Below are 20489 nucleotides of genomic sequence, written 5' to 3' on the forward strand. Positions count from 1 at the left end.
AATGGATTGTTTATTTCCTTCAAAATATGAATCTGGGTCAAATATAAACCTAATCTTCAAATAAATATACATAGACTGGAGCTTAAATGTTTCCCCACTTGAAATTATTATGATAATTTCAGCTCAACCCTGCCTTTATTCTTGCTTTCTTAATTTGAAAAGTGGAAGTTCATATGCACTAATAAACCTTCCACATAGTCTATAAGATCAGCCTTTTATTGGCCTAGTGTTGGTACAAATGTCACTTTTGAAATTGGTATTTCCCTGAAGTTGTTTTTACAGTTTACTAAGAAGTTTACAGTTAACTTTACTAAGTTATTGTCACTTAATAACAACAAATAATTGCTTTTAGTTTTGTTCTGAACAAATTACTAACAAAAATCTCTGGAGATCATAGTGTGAAAAGGAGCAGTCCATCACTTGACCCACTAATGCACCAGTGGACAGTCACAGAGAGGAGCCTGTTAAACATAAACCTTCTCACACGAGGGTTTCATGTGTTGGAATTTCATACGTGGAAAATGATTGACAAGGTGGAATTGTACTTTAGGACTTAACTTGCCAGATTTTTGGGGCCTATATTTTTGCACATCCCAGCTGTTTTGCATAATTCATCAGACTGTACCTTGTCCCAAATACAAGCCAAAGACAACGCCCAGAGAAGGGCATCTCAAACTGATCCCCAATGATCAAATTTAATGCACACAAAGGCATTTCAATTCACTGTGGCAACCAGACTGTAAAGCAAAGAGGGCAGAAGAGAACATCATAAATATTATGAACATCCTATTGAAATTCTAATGTTCAGGCAACATTAAACAATGTATTATGTACAGTATGGCTATAGTCCAGATCTGAACTAAAAGTGATGATTAAGCCCACTGACATAAACTATGAAACTTATAAAAGTGGGGCCAAGACCTTGTACAGGAAAGTAAAACATTGGAAATCAATATTTACATAATCCCCATGACTAATTTAAAATACAGGATACAAACTGAGATTTTTATTCATAACTTGAATCTCTTAATATGAAAATACAGAGATATTTCACATGTATTCACAACATGCCTGGTTATTGCCCAGTACAAACAGTTTGTCAGTTTGTTTGTAGAACCGTCTTTATCGTCTCATGTGGACTGCAGCATATACATTTAAATATTTTCTTTCAAACCTGTATTGACCCTTCTCAGAATACAAACAGAGAGTAATGAACTAGGATTGGACAAACTTATGAATTCAGTCAAAGCTTTCTGCTTGGTTCAGTTATGATAATAGTTGTCAGTCCAGTTTAAGTGCTGAGGAGGTTGAGATTCCTTTGGCTTACCCTATAGCCCTGGAACACAGAACAAAATATGTGTATCATATCTGAAAAGATACTGTAAAGGGAAAGCAAAAATCAAGGTAGAAAATAAAACCAGGCACATATATGCTACGCAAGTCTAGTATTTGAGATTAAAAAAGAATATAGACCTACATAAAGTTCTTATTTTGATGTAACGCTAATGCTGCCAACAACTGAAGCTACTGTTACTTCTACAACTACAACTACTATTTTATTACTATTGTTATCTCTAATACTACTACTACTGCTAGTACAAGTTTAAAGTGGACTTACAGTTGTAAATGTCATCTTCCTCTGACGAGCTCGCGTCAGGGTTGTAGTCAGAGTTGTTGTTGGAGTCATCACTGTCATCTTCATCATCATCATCATTATCTTCCTCGTTTTCCTCGTTATCCCTGTTGCCCCCCTCAGCCTCCTCATCTACGTCATATCCCAGGAGACGAGCGATCTGCAACAGTCACATTATAAATCACAACACTGCAATTCTTACTACAAAATGTAAAATCAACAAAATCACAAATACCATTGACAGAGCAGAGCAGATAATCATTCATTTAGTCATAAAATCTGACAGAGATGGACGCACAGGCAGAAATGGTCGACATTGCTCTGTTTGAACTCTAAATTAAAATGTACAAGGACGTACATATATTCAGTTTATATATCAACTATAATGAGAGGCTCTCCAAATAACCAAAGTTGCATTATGTAATTTTGCTGCTTGTCTCCATGGAGATATTGTTTTACTTGGAATGTTCCACAGTATTGCATTAAACTTCACAGGTGACATTACCAAATTTGTAAAAATGCAGGTTTCTCATGGCATCACTGAGCAATAAATACACCAGAAAATGAATAAATGCTCGATAAGCTTAATGTACTGTGGAACATTTCAAGCAAAGCAATAACATCACTATAGAGACAGAGAAATGACATGGTGCACCTTCTTATATTTGTTATTAATATAAGCTAACAGCTGGCACACTGAATTATCAAAGTTGAGGATGTTTTTGAATAACTCAGTAGTAGGTAAAAATGAAAAAGACAAATAACCATTATTTAAAAAAAATTATACAATTAAGCTGTAGTATGAATGGACTATGCAGGGCACGCAGACACACACCTCATCCTCGGTGGGGGTTGCTGGCTGTTCGTCGTTCTCTGGGTTGTCGTCTCCGGCCAGTTCTTCGATCAGAGGGTCAGTGTCTATGTCATCATCGTCATCATCATCAGAAGAGTCAGAGGAGTCATCTGCATCTTGCTCCTCCTCCTCCTAAAGAAAAACATATTACATACCATATTACACATTCTTATGGCTTCAATTCCCTTTTAAACATGTTTTTTGTCACCTTGGGATAAGTATTTCAAATATTGTCTACATTTGGAAAACACTTTATTAACTACATCTTTGTTTCTAATGAAGTATTTTGGTGTTAGAGCTCCCTCTGCTGTCAGCCACGGGAATGAACAAGAAGAAACGAAACGAACAAGAGAAAGGAAACGAATCATTTAGGCCGTGTGAATGCGATGCTAACAGAGCCATGTGTTCGTTGTGGAATGAGTCTGGTGATGGTTTATGGACTTAGAAACTTCTGATTTTTACCTGTGACACAACAATCTGGAGCTAAATGCAAACAAAGCACTTGAGTGCTCAGAAAAAAATGAAGCAAAACAGAACTCCAGGTGAAGGAGCTCAAGTCAATTTTGCATAATGTGTCATTTAAATGTAATTTCAAGGTATTATATTTAAATCATACACCTAAAACACCTCTGCTCATTTGCACAGTTAGTTTAATAATCTATTTAAGATGATTACATACCTCATCATCGCCCTCTTCAGCGAGTTTCTGTCGCCCGACTTCATATAATCGGCAAACAGTGTCCAAACTCAGGCCATCCAGATTCTACAGATTTGATTACAAAATAAAATATGTAAGAGTGGTCCGAGAAAAGAAAAATGGAGCAAGAGAGGGAGAGAGAGGAAAAGAGGGTGAGAAAGGGAAGCTGAGAGAGGGAGAGGAGAACAGGGAGATGGAGACAGAGATGGAGAGGGTAAGACAGGGAGAGAGAGACAGGATGAGAGAGGGAGAGAGAGATAGAGATGGAAAGGGTGAGAGAGGGACAAAAAGAGAGGAGGGGAGAAAGAGCGTGAGGGAGAGAAATAAATTGATTGGGAAAGAGAGGTAATGTCCATATACCTCAATAATAGCTACATAGCAATCTTTACTGTCAGTGCACAGGTCAAAAATGTTCCTCTTCACATCCACAGTGGCTGCATAAAAATAATGTACATAATTTAGATGATAATAAATTACCACACTGTTTCTATATGTAAAAACTTCAATTCATAGTGAATCTTACCAATAGGTTTGTAGTCTGTAGCATCAAATGTCCTGAAGGAGGATCCAAATGGACTTTTCATCTGCTGGTCTACGGAGTCATCGTCATCATCGGCCTGGAGCATGGCTACAGACAGAAAACTCCAGTTAGACAAAAAAAATGTATAAAAACTGCACCGACTGCATGGCAATGCTTACCTCCGTATATTATTGTGCCGTTGCTGTTGAAGACAAGGCGACATTGGTCTAAAGCTGGGACAGTGCGCAACAAATGAAAAGTCCGTAGGTCCCACTGCAGCTCTGGTTAAGGGTAATACTTTATTATTAGAAATGCAACTATTGCAGAACGTTCTATAGGAAATTACAGAATAAAAAACTATTAAACATTCTGTCTGAAAAGCCAGTGGCAAATCCTTGACTTTTTACCATTTTCTAGACATTTTTTTTATACTAAAGGCAAAACAGATTTCTACTCTACTTTGATGGCCAAATTAAATCTAGTGAAAATAATTTAAAGTGCACCATGTAACATTTCTAGTGGAGGGTATGCCACCTGCTTGACCCCATAGAGATATTATTACATTGCCTGGAATGCTCCTCAGAATGTCCTAAAAAGCTTTCTCACAAGGTATTTTTAACAGTATGATGAATAAATGCGAGGTAGAATAAATACACTTTATTATCCCAAAGGGAAAATTTGTCTTGAGCTCACTGCCATAGCTTAAAATTCATACCTCAAACTACAGTCAGAGATAGCAACTGTCAGAGCTCAACGGAAGTGTCCATTATTAATGTCCATTGTCCATTTTGTGCACTGCACAAAAATTAAGTGTCCAAGTTATTGCATCAGCCCTATTACACAAATATAATTCAAAAAAAGACATAAATACAACACATATACTGAAGTACATTGGATATAAAGTGACTTAAGTGTGCCTTTGTTGAGGAGATTTGTTCAAGAGGGCAACTGAAGTTGACACAAATGAGAGTTTATATCTGTTACTCTTAAAGTTATGCACTTGACAGCGCCTGCCTAACAGAAGTATTTCATATTCCCTATGCAACAGGTGAGAGGGGTGCCCGACAATTTGTTTGGCCTGAGCAAGCACAGAGTTTTGAAAAATGTCCTGTAGAGAAGGAAACTCTTTCCATTCAATCAACTTCATGGCCTTATTTACCAGTTTTTCAAGTTTAGTTTTACATTGGACAGTTAAAGAATCGAACCAGGCAACCATACTGTAGAAATTAAGTCTTTCCACCAGCATTATAAAAACAGGTTGTGATTTTTGTGCTCACATCAAATAGCCTAAGTCTCCTTAAAAAGTGAAGCCTCTGGGACAACTTTAAACAAAGAAAGTCAACATGTAAATTCCATTTGAACAAGTCGTTGATATACACACCCAAATATTTAAAAGATGACAACAGGATTGCGAGTTTGCAGAGTTCAAGGGTCAAGCACCATCGTTTTGGTTTTATTTACATTAAGAAAGAACTGATGCTCATTGCACCAAGACAGAGCTCATCTCTTTATCGAGGGTGGAAATACAGTCATTATTGTTAAGAAGGCTCACAATTATCGAGTCATCTGAAAATGTTGTGAATGTCGGAACAGTCAGCCAGGCAACAAAATCATTTGTAAATAGGGTGAACAAAATAGGCAAAGTTGTGGCACACACGCCTGTACTAAAATTTTTGGCTTTAGATCCAGGCAATGTGATAATACTGTTTTAAAAACGTGTAACAGAATGAGTTCATTTTAGAAGGATTACAGTGATTCAGAGTTATTCCTCACTTACCTTGAGTATTCCGAACAGTCCAAAGTATTCTTAACTATTCATTGCCATGAGTTTATAAGCGCTCTGACAACTCTCAGACACCGGGCAGAATTTTGAGGTGATTGTAAAGCTACCAACAAGTCGCATGTGAGCAAGCACTTCCTGATTATGGGACAGTAAAATGCTTTCTAATTGGATGCTGTCAGTGCACAGTGGATTTATTTTGACCTCAAGAGTATCTTATACAATGTACAGCTCAAATACATGGGTACAGGGCCTTCATTAAACTGCAGTTGAAAAGGATACAATCTCTGTGTTGATGATGACTTCTAAGGCGCTGGGATGGAAGACACCGCTGATGTTGGTGTTAAACTTGTCAAACTTATGAATGGCGTTGGAGGCACGGACGTCCCACAGCACGCCGTCGTTTAGCACCAGGTCATCAGAAGGGTTAAATGTGGCACAGTTCCGCTTATAGTTATTGGAGAGCGCAGGGTCATACAGGGTCCTGATCATCTGTCCAGTCTGGATGTCATAAATCTGTGCAGCAAAATGGACAGTTAAAATTGTTCAAATTTTAGATTTTATCTTGATTTGAAAAGTCACCTGCCAATAGTTCAGATCTATTTTTTCAGTCTGATCAGAACAAGATATATTTGACACATTCTAGATCATTTCAAGGCTTCACGTATACCCTGAATAGTCTAAATCTACTCAAAACATGATAAATACTTATTTAATGTGATAGTGTGTAAACATTTTAGAGGTGGAGGCTAAGCTAACTGCATGAATTCATAGAAATAAAAAGATGCAACCATATTTAAGGGTAATTATTTTAAGATGTCTTCCTAAACACTGCCAGGAAGAAAGACAGTAAATGGCTACAACAAGACGAAAAATAGAAGGAAGAAGAAGCAAGAAAAGAAAACCCAACAACATATAATTTCACTTACATTGGCAACGTGATCATGAGTGCCGATGACCCTGTCCTGAGAGAGCTTACTGAACTCTACGTAGTGGTCATTCACAAATGAGCTTCTAAAAGGAGAAAATAGCACTGTTTTCATCAGCTACATCTTATGAGTAACTACAAATCTGTGAATATGTGTGTTTGGTAGTTGTACTTGAGAGTGAAGACTCCATCCAGACTCCAGAGGGCAGACAAAGGAACACTCCAAGACGCAGAGGTCAGCAGCAACTTCCCATCCTAAAAAGCACATTTGCAAAGATATCCATGGGTTTCAGAATGATGAAAAGTTAGGAGGGTTGCCATAGCAATAACTATTCAAACTAACGATTATATATTTTGAATGGTCAACAGTCCTCAAAATCCATGTTTCTGCAATACCTCTACGATCCTGTCATTTCTAATTTCAATAAATGAACCATAATGAATGTGTAACTTTGTTTTTATGCATTTTTAAACATGAAAGTTATACAAGCCATGATAATGGATAAAGTTACAAAGTGGAAGGGAACACTAGATGAACAAGACAGGACCAAGCACTGAACCTTGGGGGACTCCTTGTGACAAGCAAGCAGTGGAGGAGGGTTACAAAAAGTCTATAAATGATTACCATTTTACTAATTACTCAACTAAAAGCTACTGTGCACCTTTATTTTTCATTTTACATGCATGGCCAATACTACAAAGTGCTTTATATTTACTAATTGGACTAAATACTGACATACTTTTTTTTTTTTTACTCCTAGACAAAACTCTACTGTACATACTCTGGATGGTTCGAGGTGAGTGATGGCAGAGTTGTGGCAGGTGTAGTTCGCAGCTTCCTCTCCTGTGAACACGTTGAAGAATTTGAGGTGTCCCGAACACGTCCCCAACATAAGGAAGCGTTCTCGGGCCGAAAAGGCACAACATGTGAAGTCGCTTTCATCTCCAGGACCTTCATGGAAAACAGACATGGGACGAAATCTGTGCAGAAAAAAATAAAAAAAAATCACACAATGTAGTCGACAAGAAGTATAAGAGTAATACAAGAAATAGTGTAAGTGAATAATGGCTTGGATTTAAACTGCACTTTACAAGCCAGACAAACCTACCCAAGTGCTACAGTATGCCATTATCATCAAATATATAGCTTCATTATTAAAAATGTGTTGTACTAACAACTAGTACTGAGCAATATTAGCAATTTGCTGATTAAGAGTTCACATTTTAAACCCATCCAAGAGCATTATTAGCATCTAAGAGAAGAGCAAAATACAAACTTAATGCATTTCAGATACAGGTGGCCTAAAGTACCATTTTAACTTCTTAAAATGGATGGAATGGATGAATATTTAAATAACTGCAGCAACTGATGATTTGAGACATGACAAAAACATGGCTGTTAATCTGCACCCACGACCCCTCGAACACCCTCATTTCACATGGAACATATTTATACATCGGCAAAGTTGATTAAATTAAAACAAATGTATCAAACATGTCACTGTAGCATGTGAAGAAATGTACACTAAATGCCCTTGAAGCAGACAATGAAATAAACATGCCTATGCAACATGATGACACACCATTTCTGTTCTTCAATAAATTCATTTGTTGGTATAGTTACAAATTTTTAGTATAGTAGCTTTTGGAACAACATTTAGTGCAGTGCTAATCGATCCATTACATTAGTTACCTGCTAAATATGAGATGCCTATCGAGGGAGCCTCTGTCCACTCCTCCATATTTGGGATATAGCATCCTGCTCCCGAGGCGGGCTGTGAAGTTGGGTGAGGCCTGTCTACGCTGCTTTGGCTCTGGGCAGCGGTGAGGGGCAAAGAGTGAGAACGGGGGGCAGGTGGTGACTGGGTTGGGACAGCGCGCATGTTGTTCTCTTAGATACTCTGTAATGATACTGTCCAGCGTGGGAGGGGAGGGCAGGTGCCGCTCAAACTGCTTCTTCATGGCTGGAGTCTGAGAGCAAGAGGAACAGCCAATAGAATATGATTTTCAACATTAAATAATAGTACTTTCTTTTATATTACCATGTGGTCTTATATCTATGTAACTGGTGAGTCACTGGTGGTTTCATAGTGGTCCATGGGCATATACTAGTCTATGTGGTCTTATATACAGATAGTTCTAAAGCTATTCAGGAAAGGCTAATTTCTGTCCTGTGAATGATTTTTTTTTTAGAACTGATAACTAAATACGCATTTAAGCAGTTTTGATAACAGTTTTAGTATCAATTAGTATCTGATTTTTGATACTTTTAACAACCCTACTGTATTATCCTCACCTGTATAAAAGCTCCATGATCAGATTTCTGCTTCAGTGGTTTGAGCTTCTTCCCTGATGTGCATGGAGGCATAAGTCGCTCACGGGTAAATAAAATGCGTCCGACCCTGGATGACCCCTGAGAATGTGGTGTGCTGTTGTGCTGGTGATGAGATGATGCTGCATGGGACACTTGTGAGGAGCGTGAGGAACAGGGCGTGGAGGGGGCAGGAAGGGTCGGGGTCACTAAGGGAGAGGATCCAAGATGGCCGTCGGAGAACCTGGAAGTGGGGATGATTAGGTTAATCAATTACCTTAATTATTTAGGTCACAATATAATCTTAAGAGCTAAAAAATAGTCATTTCGATTTAATCTTTACTCCAAAATAGTACAAATCATGTACAGTGCTTTTTATCTGGCTGTTTTTGTCACCTCAACTTTAATACAGCTTTGTGAAATAAAATTTTCTGAATGCTAGTCACATACTCACAATAACAAAATTTCGAACTTGATGCCTTTACTAAGGAATAAACTCAATACCATGGATGTATACTTACTTATCTATGTGGTCATGGTGGTTATACTTGTTCTGATACAGCTCAAGATCAGTCTAAAGCTATTCAGGAAAGGTTCACTTCTGTCCTGTGAATGTGATTTTTTTTTTTGTATCGATACCTGCTCAAATAAGTATCTAATTTCAATTAGTTTTTGTATCGATTAGTATTATAGTATTAGTATTTATTTTCGATAAGCCTACACACTGTAACATAATAGATAATGAAAATTTAAGGAAATTAAATATTTCACAGTTGTTTGGTCATGGTGATAATAATTGTGATTAATCGTTACATCATGGTGTTTTTTCCTCACACTTAAAATAACACTAAAGTTTGATACCATGACATTCATACCTGTGAGTCCTTGGCATCACTGGGCACACAGATGTTGGGGTAAATGCGGGGGCATTTGGGCAGAGGAGTCCTAGGTTGAGATTGGCTTCTTTCACCAGCAGGTTGGCCGTGTCATGCAGACCTTTGTTCATTAGGTGATTCCGGATAAGCACGAGCAGTTCTTTCTCTGAAAAGGCGATGCGAGTCTGGGCCACCACATTGGCCCTCTGCAGGCGGGACAGGGACACGTCGGTGCCCATGAGGAGGGGCTTTCCTGAGATCCTCTCTGTCAGCTCAGCAGCATAGCGGCAGAAACGAACATGCTCACTGCGTTTGTCCTGCAGCACTGGCTCCTTCATTAGCTGGAAAGTAAATAAATAAACTTATTGTGAACATTTTTGAGGATAAATTGTCCCTGCATTTTGGTTGGAGTTTTCTGCACAGGCAGAGGTATTCTGTTTTGGAGCTCAGCACTACTTGTATTTTTTAACTTGTCTTTTACGCTTTTTTCCCCACAAACTGCCACTTGACTGATTTAAAACTATGATGAACATTTACCACATGTACTATCCCGCCAAACCAAGTCATATTTAGAAACACATGAAAACCTCTCATATGCACTTTTAAGTCCCTCTGACTGAAAAAACTCACTTCCACACTGACATGTCCACACTCACCTGCTGTATCTGTCCACTGGAGAAGAGGGGCAGTTTGCCTATAATCTGCCGGATCGCTGAGCTGCGAGAGAGTCCCACCAAAGCTTTGCAGGCCAGAGTTCGAATCAGGTCTGCGTCTGTTATGGGCACTTTTACAGACAGCAGAGAGAGCAACACCTGAGGATGATACGGTTCAACATTTCATATCAATTCTATCCCTGATTTATTTAAAGAGGTATTCATTCACTCAAACTAAACTTAATCCAGGCTTTAACTAGGATACCTACATAACTTAACTGAAACTAGTAAGTACTACATTTTAAAAAATAAATAAAAATTTTATTCTCAATAAGAGCAAGAAACAACAACCTGAAGAAGTCTGTATCTGAGCAGCAAAAACTAACCAATCTAATGATGATTAATTTAATAAGCATTTTACCAAGTTAATAATCATAGATACACTATCTAGCCATGTACTTTTTTGTACCTTTATTCCGTTGTTGTTCTGGACCACCTGCCACATATGGGCTAGTACCCTGTTGTGGGGGGAGTCGAGGTGCTGGAGGACAGAGGGTCTGAGGGGGCTTATGGGAAATGCCCCGACTGCATGACTTTGGTCTGGAGCACACACACAGTTTATGATAACCTGTCGACCACAACATCAAGGAAATATGATAATAATAGAGAAGTAGTGCAAATTAAAAGTCTATTTTCTTTAAACTACTTTGGGACTCCTTAGCTTTCAAGACTGTCAGTATACAAATTACTTAATAACAGCAAGACAACAACAATTAGCACTAAAACTGTGTAGAGAAGGCAATTTGAGCACTGAAGGGACATTAAAGGATTAGAACAAAAATACAAATTTTGCATAAAGATTTATGTTAAAATGATAAATAGTCACACTTTCATATAGCACTTTCCAACCTTCAAGGCACTCAAAGGAGCTTGCATCAAGGAACCACTCACCCATTCACACGCACATTCATAAAAAAGTGTGCACAGACACTGGGGGGGTGGGTTAAGTGTCTTGCCCAAGGGCACATCAAAAAACATTCATCTGTGGAAACTGGAACTGCACCGCCAACCTGTGGGTCTGTGGATCTGACCACTCAACCAGTGATATTTATGTTGTTTATGTTTATGTTATGAGCGGGATATGAATTGCCAGATCAGTGGACAAATGCTACCAAGTGAGCAAGTATGGCCTATTATAAGGGCTAAAAAGTATTGAAAAGTGAATCGAAAGTAGAATGACCTGTAACGCAGATTTCTGAATTTCCGCATCGTTCAACACCTCGCCTTCTGCAACTCCCAAAATGATGCTCATGCCTATAGACGACAGGGGAAAAATGTATGCCTTCAAAAGAGCTAATGAATCAAATGCACAGCAACAGAAACATGACACTGACCCACAGTGGCCACAGTGGACCTGTTCTCATCCTGGACATCCACCGTCTCAGCCAGCACCAGCTGCACTTTGGGAACCACTGTCAGAATGGCCAAGACGTCCAGCAAATAACGCACCACATCGCCCCTGGAAACAAAGACAACACAAAACCATGTGGATGTTGAGTCATTTTTAAAAAGGTCATATAACCACAGAATTTGTATTGATTGATTCCCCTCTCCAACAATTAACTGAATGCCACTCCCTGCTCTTACTCTGGACTGATATGATCTAAATAATAATAAATCAGGCTTTAAAAAGAAGGTTTTTGAGTTCAGAAACAAGCAGATACAATCATCTTTTCTAAATATGATTAAAAAAAAATACTTGCACTAATAATATAAGCCATTTTTGTTCATGACAATTGAAAAACATTATTAACTTTTGCTTCAAAATCAGGTGATAGTTAGTATGTCATGCAATGAGACAAATGTTTCTAGTCTGCAAATATAAAAATAAATAAGGAATTGTTAAAAAATAAATAATAAATTAATAACCACATGGTCAGAAATGGTGAACATCCCTTGAAACAGAATGCCCACTTTTCGACATCGAGTTACCTTACCTGCCATTGTAGTTCCTCCAGTCACACGCAGCAGAGATGAGCTGTAGCATCAAAGGTACACACGACAGTTTGTAGAAGACCTCCACAGGCTCCCAGTGAAGCTGAGGAGGTCCACTCTCTATCAGGAACTCCATCAACTCCACCATCTGCTCTCTGGTGTGTGTGTAGGCCTAACACGGGGGATGGGTAGAGAATAAAGATGTTAAAATAGCAAAGTGATATAAATACTTTCAATCAAGTTATGTAGGGAAAAACAGGGTAAACTGTCAGGAGAATGAGTTACACAAAAAGACTCACTTTGTAAAATGGCTGTTGAGGAACGATATCTGATGTCTGCTGCTTCACTTGTTCAACCTTTACTGCCAGATGGGCCTCGAAGTACCTAAAAATAACACAATTTAATGGGCTGTCAAGGACAAGCAACAATACCGGCAACTGGTGGGATTAGGACCTTCTATGACAAAATAACTCCCTAAGAAAAGGGTTTCTTGCAAGTGAACTCTTATACTAAATATGGCTGACCAATTTGGGGAAAAATATCAAATTGTGATTTTCTATCAAGCATGATGACTGCAGATTTGCGATTTATTATTTAATAATAGAGTTTTGTTCAAAGTTCACATTTTAAATGTGTCTAGATGAAGTGACAACAAGACCTGGCAAACAAATACAATAATGGCATTTCAGAACATGTCTGTACAGATCGAAAATATAGGGTTAGCATTTTTCATTTCGATTTGATTATGATTAATTATGAATAATCTCTGAATAAGCTTTACAGTGATACTAAATAATACTATTTACCAAAACTGAAATGTCTAAAGTTAAAGAGATACAAAAATAAAAATATGGTGGAACACAAAAAAACAACATTCGCTACTGCATACAGAGTCTAGTTCTAGTTGCACAGATCCCGATACTGGTATGTGGTCTGATTCAAAAATATGAACTGGGCTAGATATGGGTTCATGATATGAGTAAGTATATGAATAAGCGTTAGCCCAACAAATTTTAATAACTTTATAATGGTCAATATTCACACTGTAAATCATTTGCAATGTTTGCACTTTGTAGTTCATACAATACTGTTGCAGAGTTACTATGGCAAATAATAATTCTGAGCACATTTGGATCAGTGACCAGTTCATATTAAAATTCAAGTATTTTAACAATATCAGGAATGAAAAAGGGGAGTGGTGCATCTAAACTTTAAAGGCCCTGCACCACATTTTCTTTCATGTATTTGACCAAACGGTGTCTTGCAGCTCTTGCTCTTGTATGAAGAGCTCCTGAAATCAAAATAAGTCGCTAAGAACTATCTGAAATTTATTATAAAAAGTTGTATTGTCACTTAAACAAGAAAAGCACTGTTAGCATACTAGTTTTTGGTAGCATTACCATCATGGCACAACACTGCTTTAGCCTCTGAAAGTTGTGAAGGGTACTTAGAAACTTATCACAGTGAATAATTACAAAGCTTGGAACGCATAAGGTAAGTGACCAATAATGAATCATTGCAAACTGTTTAAAATGAACTAGTTCTCATTTTCCACATTTTAAGACAGTAAAAATCAGGTAGATCGCCTTTAATGATAGAATCGTCCATAGTTATAGTTATACCTGCGCAGAGCCATAGACGTTTGTTTGGCTGTTTGTCGACATGCAAACACCTGGTCATCGGTCAATGCTGATGAATTATTATCAGAGTTTAGAATCTCCAGCGTACTGATCTACAAGGAGAAAAAATGATATAACTGATAGTACTTTGCTGACATTAGTGGTTTTGTTTAAGTTGTGAATCCCTGGTTATGTATACAGACCAGGTTGACGAGGCGCCGTAGACCATCCTTCTGGTCAAACAGGTGCAGCGCTGCCCTGAAGGAGAAGGAGATGGCAAAGAACATCGTGGCATGGCAGACTCCAGATGAGTGGGATGACTCCAGTAGCCACAGCGCATATGACACCACCTCCGAGAGCACACCACCGGGAAGCATGCACACCTGGAGTCAGATGCAAAACAATTGCAATAATAGCCAACAATATCCAATATGATATTTAATAGACATTATGTAGCATATTAGCCAAATAGAGGATATATTATACAGTATAGCATATTTCTAAACACATTGAGCACACGGTTGGCATTGGGCAAGGCACTTCCCACCCTGTGAATATGAAGGCGCTTAATGTGTGTGAGTGAATTAATTAAAGGAGTGAGATATATTAATCTTTGAATAATGTTTTTGGATTTTCCCAATGATAATATTAAAACAACATTATGGCAATCCATCAGAAATTTTCCAAAAAGTAATAGTAAATACCTTGATTGAAGTTCAAGTTTAGCAAAAATGTGAATGGACCGGAACATTGAACACAAAATTGTAAAATATGTTTTTATATGGTAACACTGAATATTTCAGTTATTTTTTTATTTTAAATCTGTTATTTTGGTAGCCGTTAAATTACTTTTATTGTACTCAACATTTTAATTTTGCATTTCTCCAAAACAACATCTATTTTTAGATATATCTTCCACCTCGTATAAACAGAATAAAAATGTGTTCCCCTACCCTCTCCATTGCATCCTGGTTGTATGCCAGATAGTAGAGGCACAGAGACACTCCAGTCGCTGCCATCGAGGGCCGTGGGATCTCCAACAGTTTCTGGACGCCTCCATGCAGAATGAACTCACCAGCAAACTTCTTATGGAGCAAGAGAGAGGCAAGGAACTGGAAGAGGGAAAGAGAAAAGACAGAGGTTTAACATTAGAATTTTTTTTTTTTTTTTTTTTTTTTACATTAGAAACATCAACTTAATAATTTATTAGTGTTGATAAGACAATTTTAGCAACTAAGATGAATTTTAGCAATAGTGATTTGGTATCTTTAGTTTTAAGGTCTAAAGTAAAATCAATATTAAATTAAAATATGTGTTTACACATGCATAGTTATAGAGTACAGTGTAAACAGTGCTAACGTAAAGAAAACTGTACACTCAGTTTATTTTAGTTTATCTTTCCCTCACAGACAGAGAATGTGTGGGGAGTGGCTACCTCAGATAAAAGTGAATGAAACTGTCCACAATGGATGTTGCTTGCTGTATACTGAACAAAAATAAACAAGCTTAATGATACATGATTTTGTATAATAGTAACAAAATTAGGAATGTGTGTATAAAATGAAAGTTACAAATGTAACTGAGGTTCTATGAGTCCTGGTTTCAGCGCTTTCATGAAACAGAACTTGTGTATGATCTCCTCACCAGCAAAGCATCGAAGGTGAGCTGAACATTCTTGGTCTGTCTGAGATCTATGTAGTTCATGAGCAACGTCCGTGTTTCCATCTGCATGAAGACGGCCAGTAACTTTGGAAAAATAATTAACACTTAATTAAAAAACTGACAATTCATTAATTCATTACAAGAACAAGTCACACATAATTAACATGTCTGTCTAACCATTGTGATCGGCCTAGTTTGGAAACAACAATATCACCACAAATGACTTTCACTTGTCATAGATCTGGCAACCCCAAGTGAACTTATTATGCTCTCTAATTGGATAAAAAAAACTACTATTCCTAAACAAATGTATGCTACCTTTATTTTAAAAGACTATAAACTGTTTAGAAATTGCGTTAAAACACATTAAAGCGATAAATACATTACTTCGACAAATGCAACCCCATTCTTTTATACCTCTTGGTAGTCACCCAATGGCGTCAGATACTGCAAGATCAACCTCTGTTCCATCGCGGGAGTCAAAGGTGAGAGGCTGTACTCTGAGCCAATCACCATGGAGCTCATTTCAGACCAGGAAGCGCCATTGGTGGACTGCTCCCCCTCCTCCCTCCTCTCCGTCTCTTCTTCGCGCTCAGATGAGTTATAATTTAGCTTCCGTTTGAGCTTCCTTTTTCCTTTTACAAAGCATTTTCTCTCAGTTGCTGGCATGTCTGAACTTGTTTCATTCACAGAGTTCGGGAATAGTTGGTCTGAGACTGTACAGTTATTCACTCCGCTGCTGCTGGAATTTTTCTGCGGGGAACTGAAGATATTGTTGGATTTTCCATTGTTTTCCTCTTTCACAGCTTGTGTCTGGACTGATGAGGTCTGTGGGTCTTCGGCCACAGAGTTTGGAGGTAGATCGTTGGATTGCGGTATTTGGTTGTTGGCCTCTTCTCTCTGTAGATTGCGCAGGCGGCTGATCATTAGAGGAACCTGTAAAGTTGAAAAACGAAAAAAATGTGTTGTATTGTATGTATTTCCATAAAAAAACAAAAAAAAACAGTACACTTCTGGCAGTTGGAGAGCCTTAGCGTTACTGTGATAGATTTCGATTGTTGCAATATTGATTATTTCAGGGCCAACTTTGTGATATCAATGTTTTCTGTATTTTCTGCAGCCCTTATTATAACAACTGAAAAATCAGTACATCCCTGGATCTATATTGCCAAGTACATAACCTAAATTATACTGTACTGTAACATTGATAATGGTTAATTATTCCTTAAAAATGTCTTAATAATATTATTATTATTATTATACCTTACACTTTACACACTCCACAAAGCTTCTCAATGCACTATTATTCATTCACCTCACACTCGATGATGGTAAACTACTATAGCCACAGCTGCCAATCGCCGCCATCGGCCCCTCTGACCACACCACTTTCATAGTAGGCAAAGCCTAAGGACACAACAACAGAACTTGGTTCGAGTGGGAATCAGCCCTCTGTCCTTTGGATTAGGGGACCACTGCTCCAGCCATTGAGCCATTGTGTGCTACATAAACTGCGACTTTAAATGTTAAGTAATGTCAGTATTTTGCATCTGCATTGAGTTTTCCATTTTTTCCACATTTCCTGTTCACCCCTGGCTTGGTGTTCATACCAGATGAGAGTTCTCCTCTCTGTAGCTGGCTGCCACCTCCTGACTGCTCATGGCTCGAGCCAGCAGTCCAGTGGCATAGACACACAGGGGCCTCTCTGCTTCACGGGCCCATGTGAACAACTTCTCTACCAGGCCCTCCTGTTAAACAAGTGAGATATATGTGAACATTTGAGTTTAAAAAAGCAATTTCATGACAAACAAATCTACATTTATAAACTTACTGTACCTTCTCTTGAAAGACAGCAGTTGTTTCTAAACCCGGGACAATGTTCTGAAGAAGTCGACAGGCTGCTGTGTTCAGACTGTGTTCTGTGCTGTTTAAGATGTATGTGTCCAACAGCTGATGGAGACAGAGATGATTTGTCAACATTGAAAACGATAGAAATAAATATGCTGTAAAACTAACTTGATGGTTACATTTTTGATAAGAGAATAGATATTAAAATGTGCTCACTGCATTAGTTAGATCCTCATTTGCAAAGATGGTTTTTAGTAGTCGCCCTAACATGCAATTTGGATCTGCCCGCCCTGTGATGACAAATAAAAATGTAATAAGTAACACGTAAAGTACCAGTAATTACTGTTATAAACAGTAGTAAGTATTACGGAAAGTACCAGTAATTACCAGTGCAACTACCATAATGTCTGGTTTTAAAATACAGTGCAGTGTCACTGTTAACTACTACGGTAATTACTAGTACAAACAGTAGTAAGTACCAGGGAAAGTACCAGTAATTACCAGTACAAACAGCAGTAAGTACCACAGAAAGTACCTGTAATTACCAGTACAAACAGCAGTAAGTATGACAGAAAGTACCAGTAATTACCAGTTCAAACAGCAGTAAGTACTACAGAAAATACCAGTAATTACTAGTGCAATTCCCATAATGTCTGGCTTTAAAATACTGTCCGATCTCACTGGTAACTACTAGGGTAATTACTAGTACAAACAGTAGTAAGTACCATGGAAAGTACCAGTAATTACCAGTACAAACAGAAGTACTACAGAAAATACCAGTAATTACCAGTACAAACAGAAGTAAGTACTACAGAAAGTACCAGTAATTACCGGTACAAACAGCAGTGAGTACCACGGGAAAAAAAAGAAGAGAGTTGGGAAATTTAAATAAACATTGAAATTTGGTGAAAACCTGGGTGTCGGTCATCAAATGGATCAGGGTCCCCCTTGTGATATTCTCTTGTCTCTTGTTCAATCACTTCAGACATTCTGTGACAAATAAAGTGGATTAACAAAGTAATAATAACACATTTTACACTGGTCTTTACAAATGTAGTTGTTAATAAAGAAAAATGTACAACAAGACAATTTCCACAACACAAGACACTAGATTGGTCCACAAGAATGAGACATTGAGATTATTTATACTACATAAATTGTGTGGGTCAGTTCACAGTATTGGCCACAGTATATTTTGATTTACTATTTAATATTTTTGCTGTCATGGCTCTGCTTCTTTGGAACTGTGAGAAATGTAACTCACCAGTATTTTACCCTTTTTTATCCCAGCCAAATAAATGTAAACACACAGGGAGTCCATTTTTCACATATGTGCAGAATCTTCTGGCAATGTCTGAGATATTATCCCATCCCTAATGTACTAACTTGGTGAGTGTGGAGACCAGTTCCTCTGTAGAGCCCCTCTGAATGTCCTCCCAGTGGTCGATAAGGCTGGAGATCTCCGTCCTGGCGTCATTGGCCAGAGCCACAGCCATGGCAGAGGACACAGCGCTGGCCAAAGCAGAGGACAGTACAGCACTCAGGGCAGCATCATCATCTGAGCCCGCCATGGCTGCCTGAGGGAGAGGGGGGGGGGGGGGGGGGCAGAAAAGAAATAAGGATTACAAAACTTGAAAGTCAGACTATTTAGGCATCTCATTTTTAGGTGCTCAGTTCATTTACATGCCTTGAAACAGAACATTTTAACAGGATTTTTTTCTCCACCAATTTGTAAAAACAGTATAATAGAAACTTGTTATTATATTTTTATTTTATTTATTTATTACATTTCTTTACTGTTATTTATGCATTATACATTATGTGTTTTAATTTGCAATATTTAGATTCAGAAAACTGTAAATACTTTATCTTGATCACAGATTCTCACCATTAATAATGAGAAATAAATATTCCTTTTACTGTGTTATGTTTAAGCCTAATATTTGTTCATATTCAGTCTTAAATGTCCCTGACTTCAGCAGTAGATAATGCGATATTTTTGTATAGCCAAATCACAAAAATAATCCATGTACTTAGTCATACACAACATGTACACATTTGTATACATCATGGCCAAACCCTTTTTACTTTAGCTGTTAACTGTTGTCAGTATAAAGGTTTTTTTTGTGAAATTATAACTAGTGCCACAGAAATTTTGAATCTTGAAACTTGAAAAGCTACATCTAAACTTAAAGAGCACGAAGATCAAATAGGACAAGTGATAGTAATGAACAGTTTACTTCATCATTAAGTTAAATAAAAGTGACAAGTAAAATCTTATGGTGCCAAGTTATATCCCATGAATCAAGACCCTAGTTCAGACACACTCACCGCCAGTCGTTCACTGAGTCTACGCCGAGATCTCATGTTAGCTGCGGGTTTAAAAGAGAAAAGACTGTTGTGGTGAGACAGACAGGTGTCCTCTGTGACAGCTGCCCACAGCACACAGCACCTCTGTCTGTCTGACCCGGGCTAACGCGGGTAAACACACAGATCACACTACATACAGCGACGTGGACTTACTCAAACTCGCACTGTGGGGAGTTTATCTTTATCTGCCCTGTTCGTGATAAAATACAGCCCTAACCCAGGACCGTGTGGTTGCTATGACGCAGATACTGATCCAGCAGCGTGTTGACAGCAGCTGCCTCATGTCACCGAGCACAAAGTTGAGCTAACAGTGTCTAAAAGTGCCGTTTACTCACCTGAACACGACTTTTGTTTCTCTGTGACGATTATCTCTTATTGGCATATGTGGAAAATAAACTTGAATCGACAAAATATGCTCAACTACATAAAAAATGATGGTAAATGTTTCAGGTAGAAAAGTTTCACGTTTATTTTCAAACTTGTCCCGGCGCAGAGTTCTACGTCACTGTTTGTCTGTCGCAGCGAGATGACGAAACATATAAAAACTCATGGGACTTGTAGTTCAATGTACACACTGATTGTAATCTCATATTTTCTCCAAACACATATGTGCTGTGGCTAACAAGTGATTTCATTTACAAATAGCTTTTCAATTAATTTTACTGCAAATAAGTTAAAGACCAAAATTCAATTAGGCTACAATTAGTTATATTTTATTTACGCTCTATTCCATCTATTAAATCCT

General features: G+C 38.0%; 1 protein-coding gene across 1 annotated transcript; it reads right to left on the reverse strand.

The window, feature by feature from the left end:
- Nucleotides 1–501: 501 nt before the first annotated feature.
- LOC117371284 (DDB1- and CUL4-associated factor 1-like) lies at nt 502–20259 on the reverse strand. The gene is made up of 31 exons (XM_033966932.2): nt 20080–20259; nt 18761–18951; nt 18288–18364; nt 17591–17664; nt 17363–17476; nt 17137–17274; nt 15944–16462; nt 15509–15610; nt 14818–14976; nt 14068–14247; nt 13868–13977; nt 12545–12629; nt 12248–12417; nt 11645–11769; nt 11491–11564; nt 10720–10878; nt 10254–10409; nt 9598–9938; nt 8708–8966; nt 8105–8382; nt 7194–7392; nt 6584–6666; nt 6413–6497; nt 5766–5999; nt 3883–3976; nt 3707–3811; nt 3544–3617; nt 3166–3249; nt 2469–2618; nt 1619–1793; nt 502–1336 (listed from the first exon to the last, which is right to left on the reverse strand). Exons 2-31 carry the CDS (start codon nt 18943–18945, stop codon nt 1329–1331), a joined length of 4596 nt encoding a protein of 1531 aa, XP_033822823.1. The 5' UTR covers nt 18946–18951; nt 20080–20259; the 3' UTR covers nt 502–1328.
- Between the last annotated feature and the right edge of the window lie 230 nt (nt 20260–20489).

Source organism: Periophthalmus magnuspinnatus, chromosome 5 (genome assembly GCF_009829125.3).
Source record: "Periophthalmus magnuspinnatus isolate fPerMag1 chromosome 5, fPerMag1.2.pri, whole genome shotgun sequence".
Classification (NCBI taxonomy): Eukaryota; Metazoa; Chordata; class Actinopteri; order Gobiiformes; family Gobiidae; genus Periophthalmus; species Periophthalmus magnuspinnatus.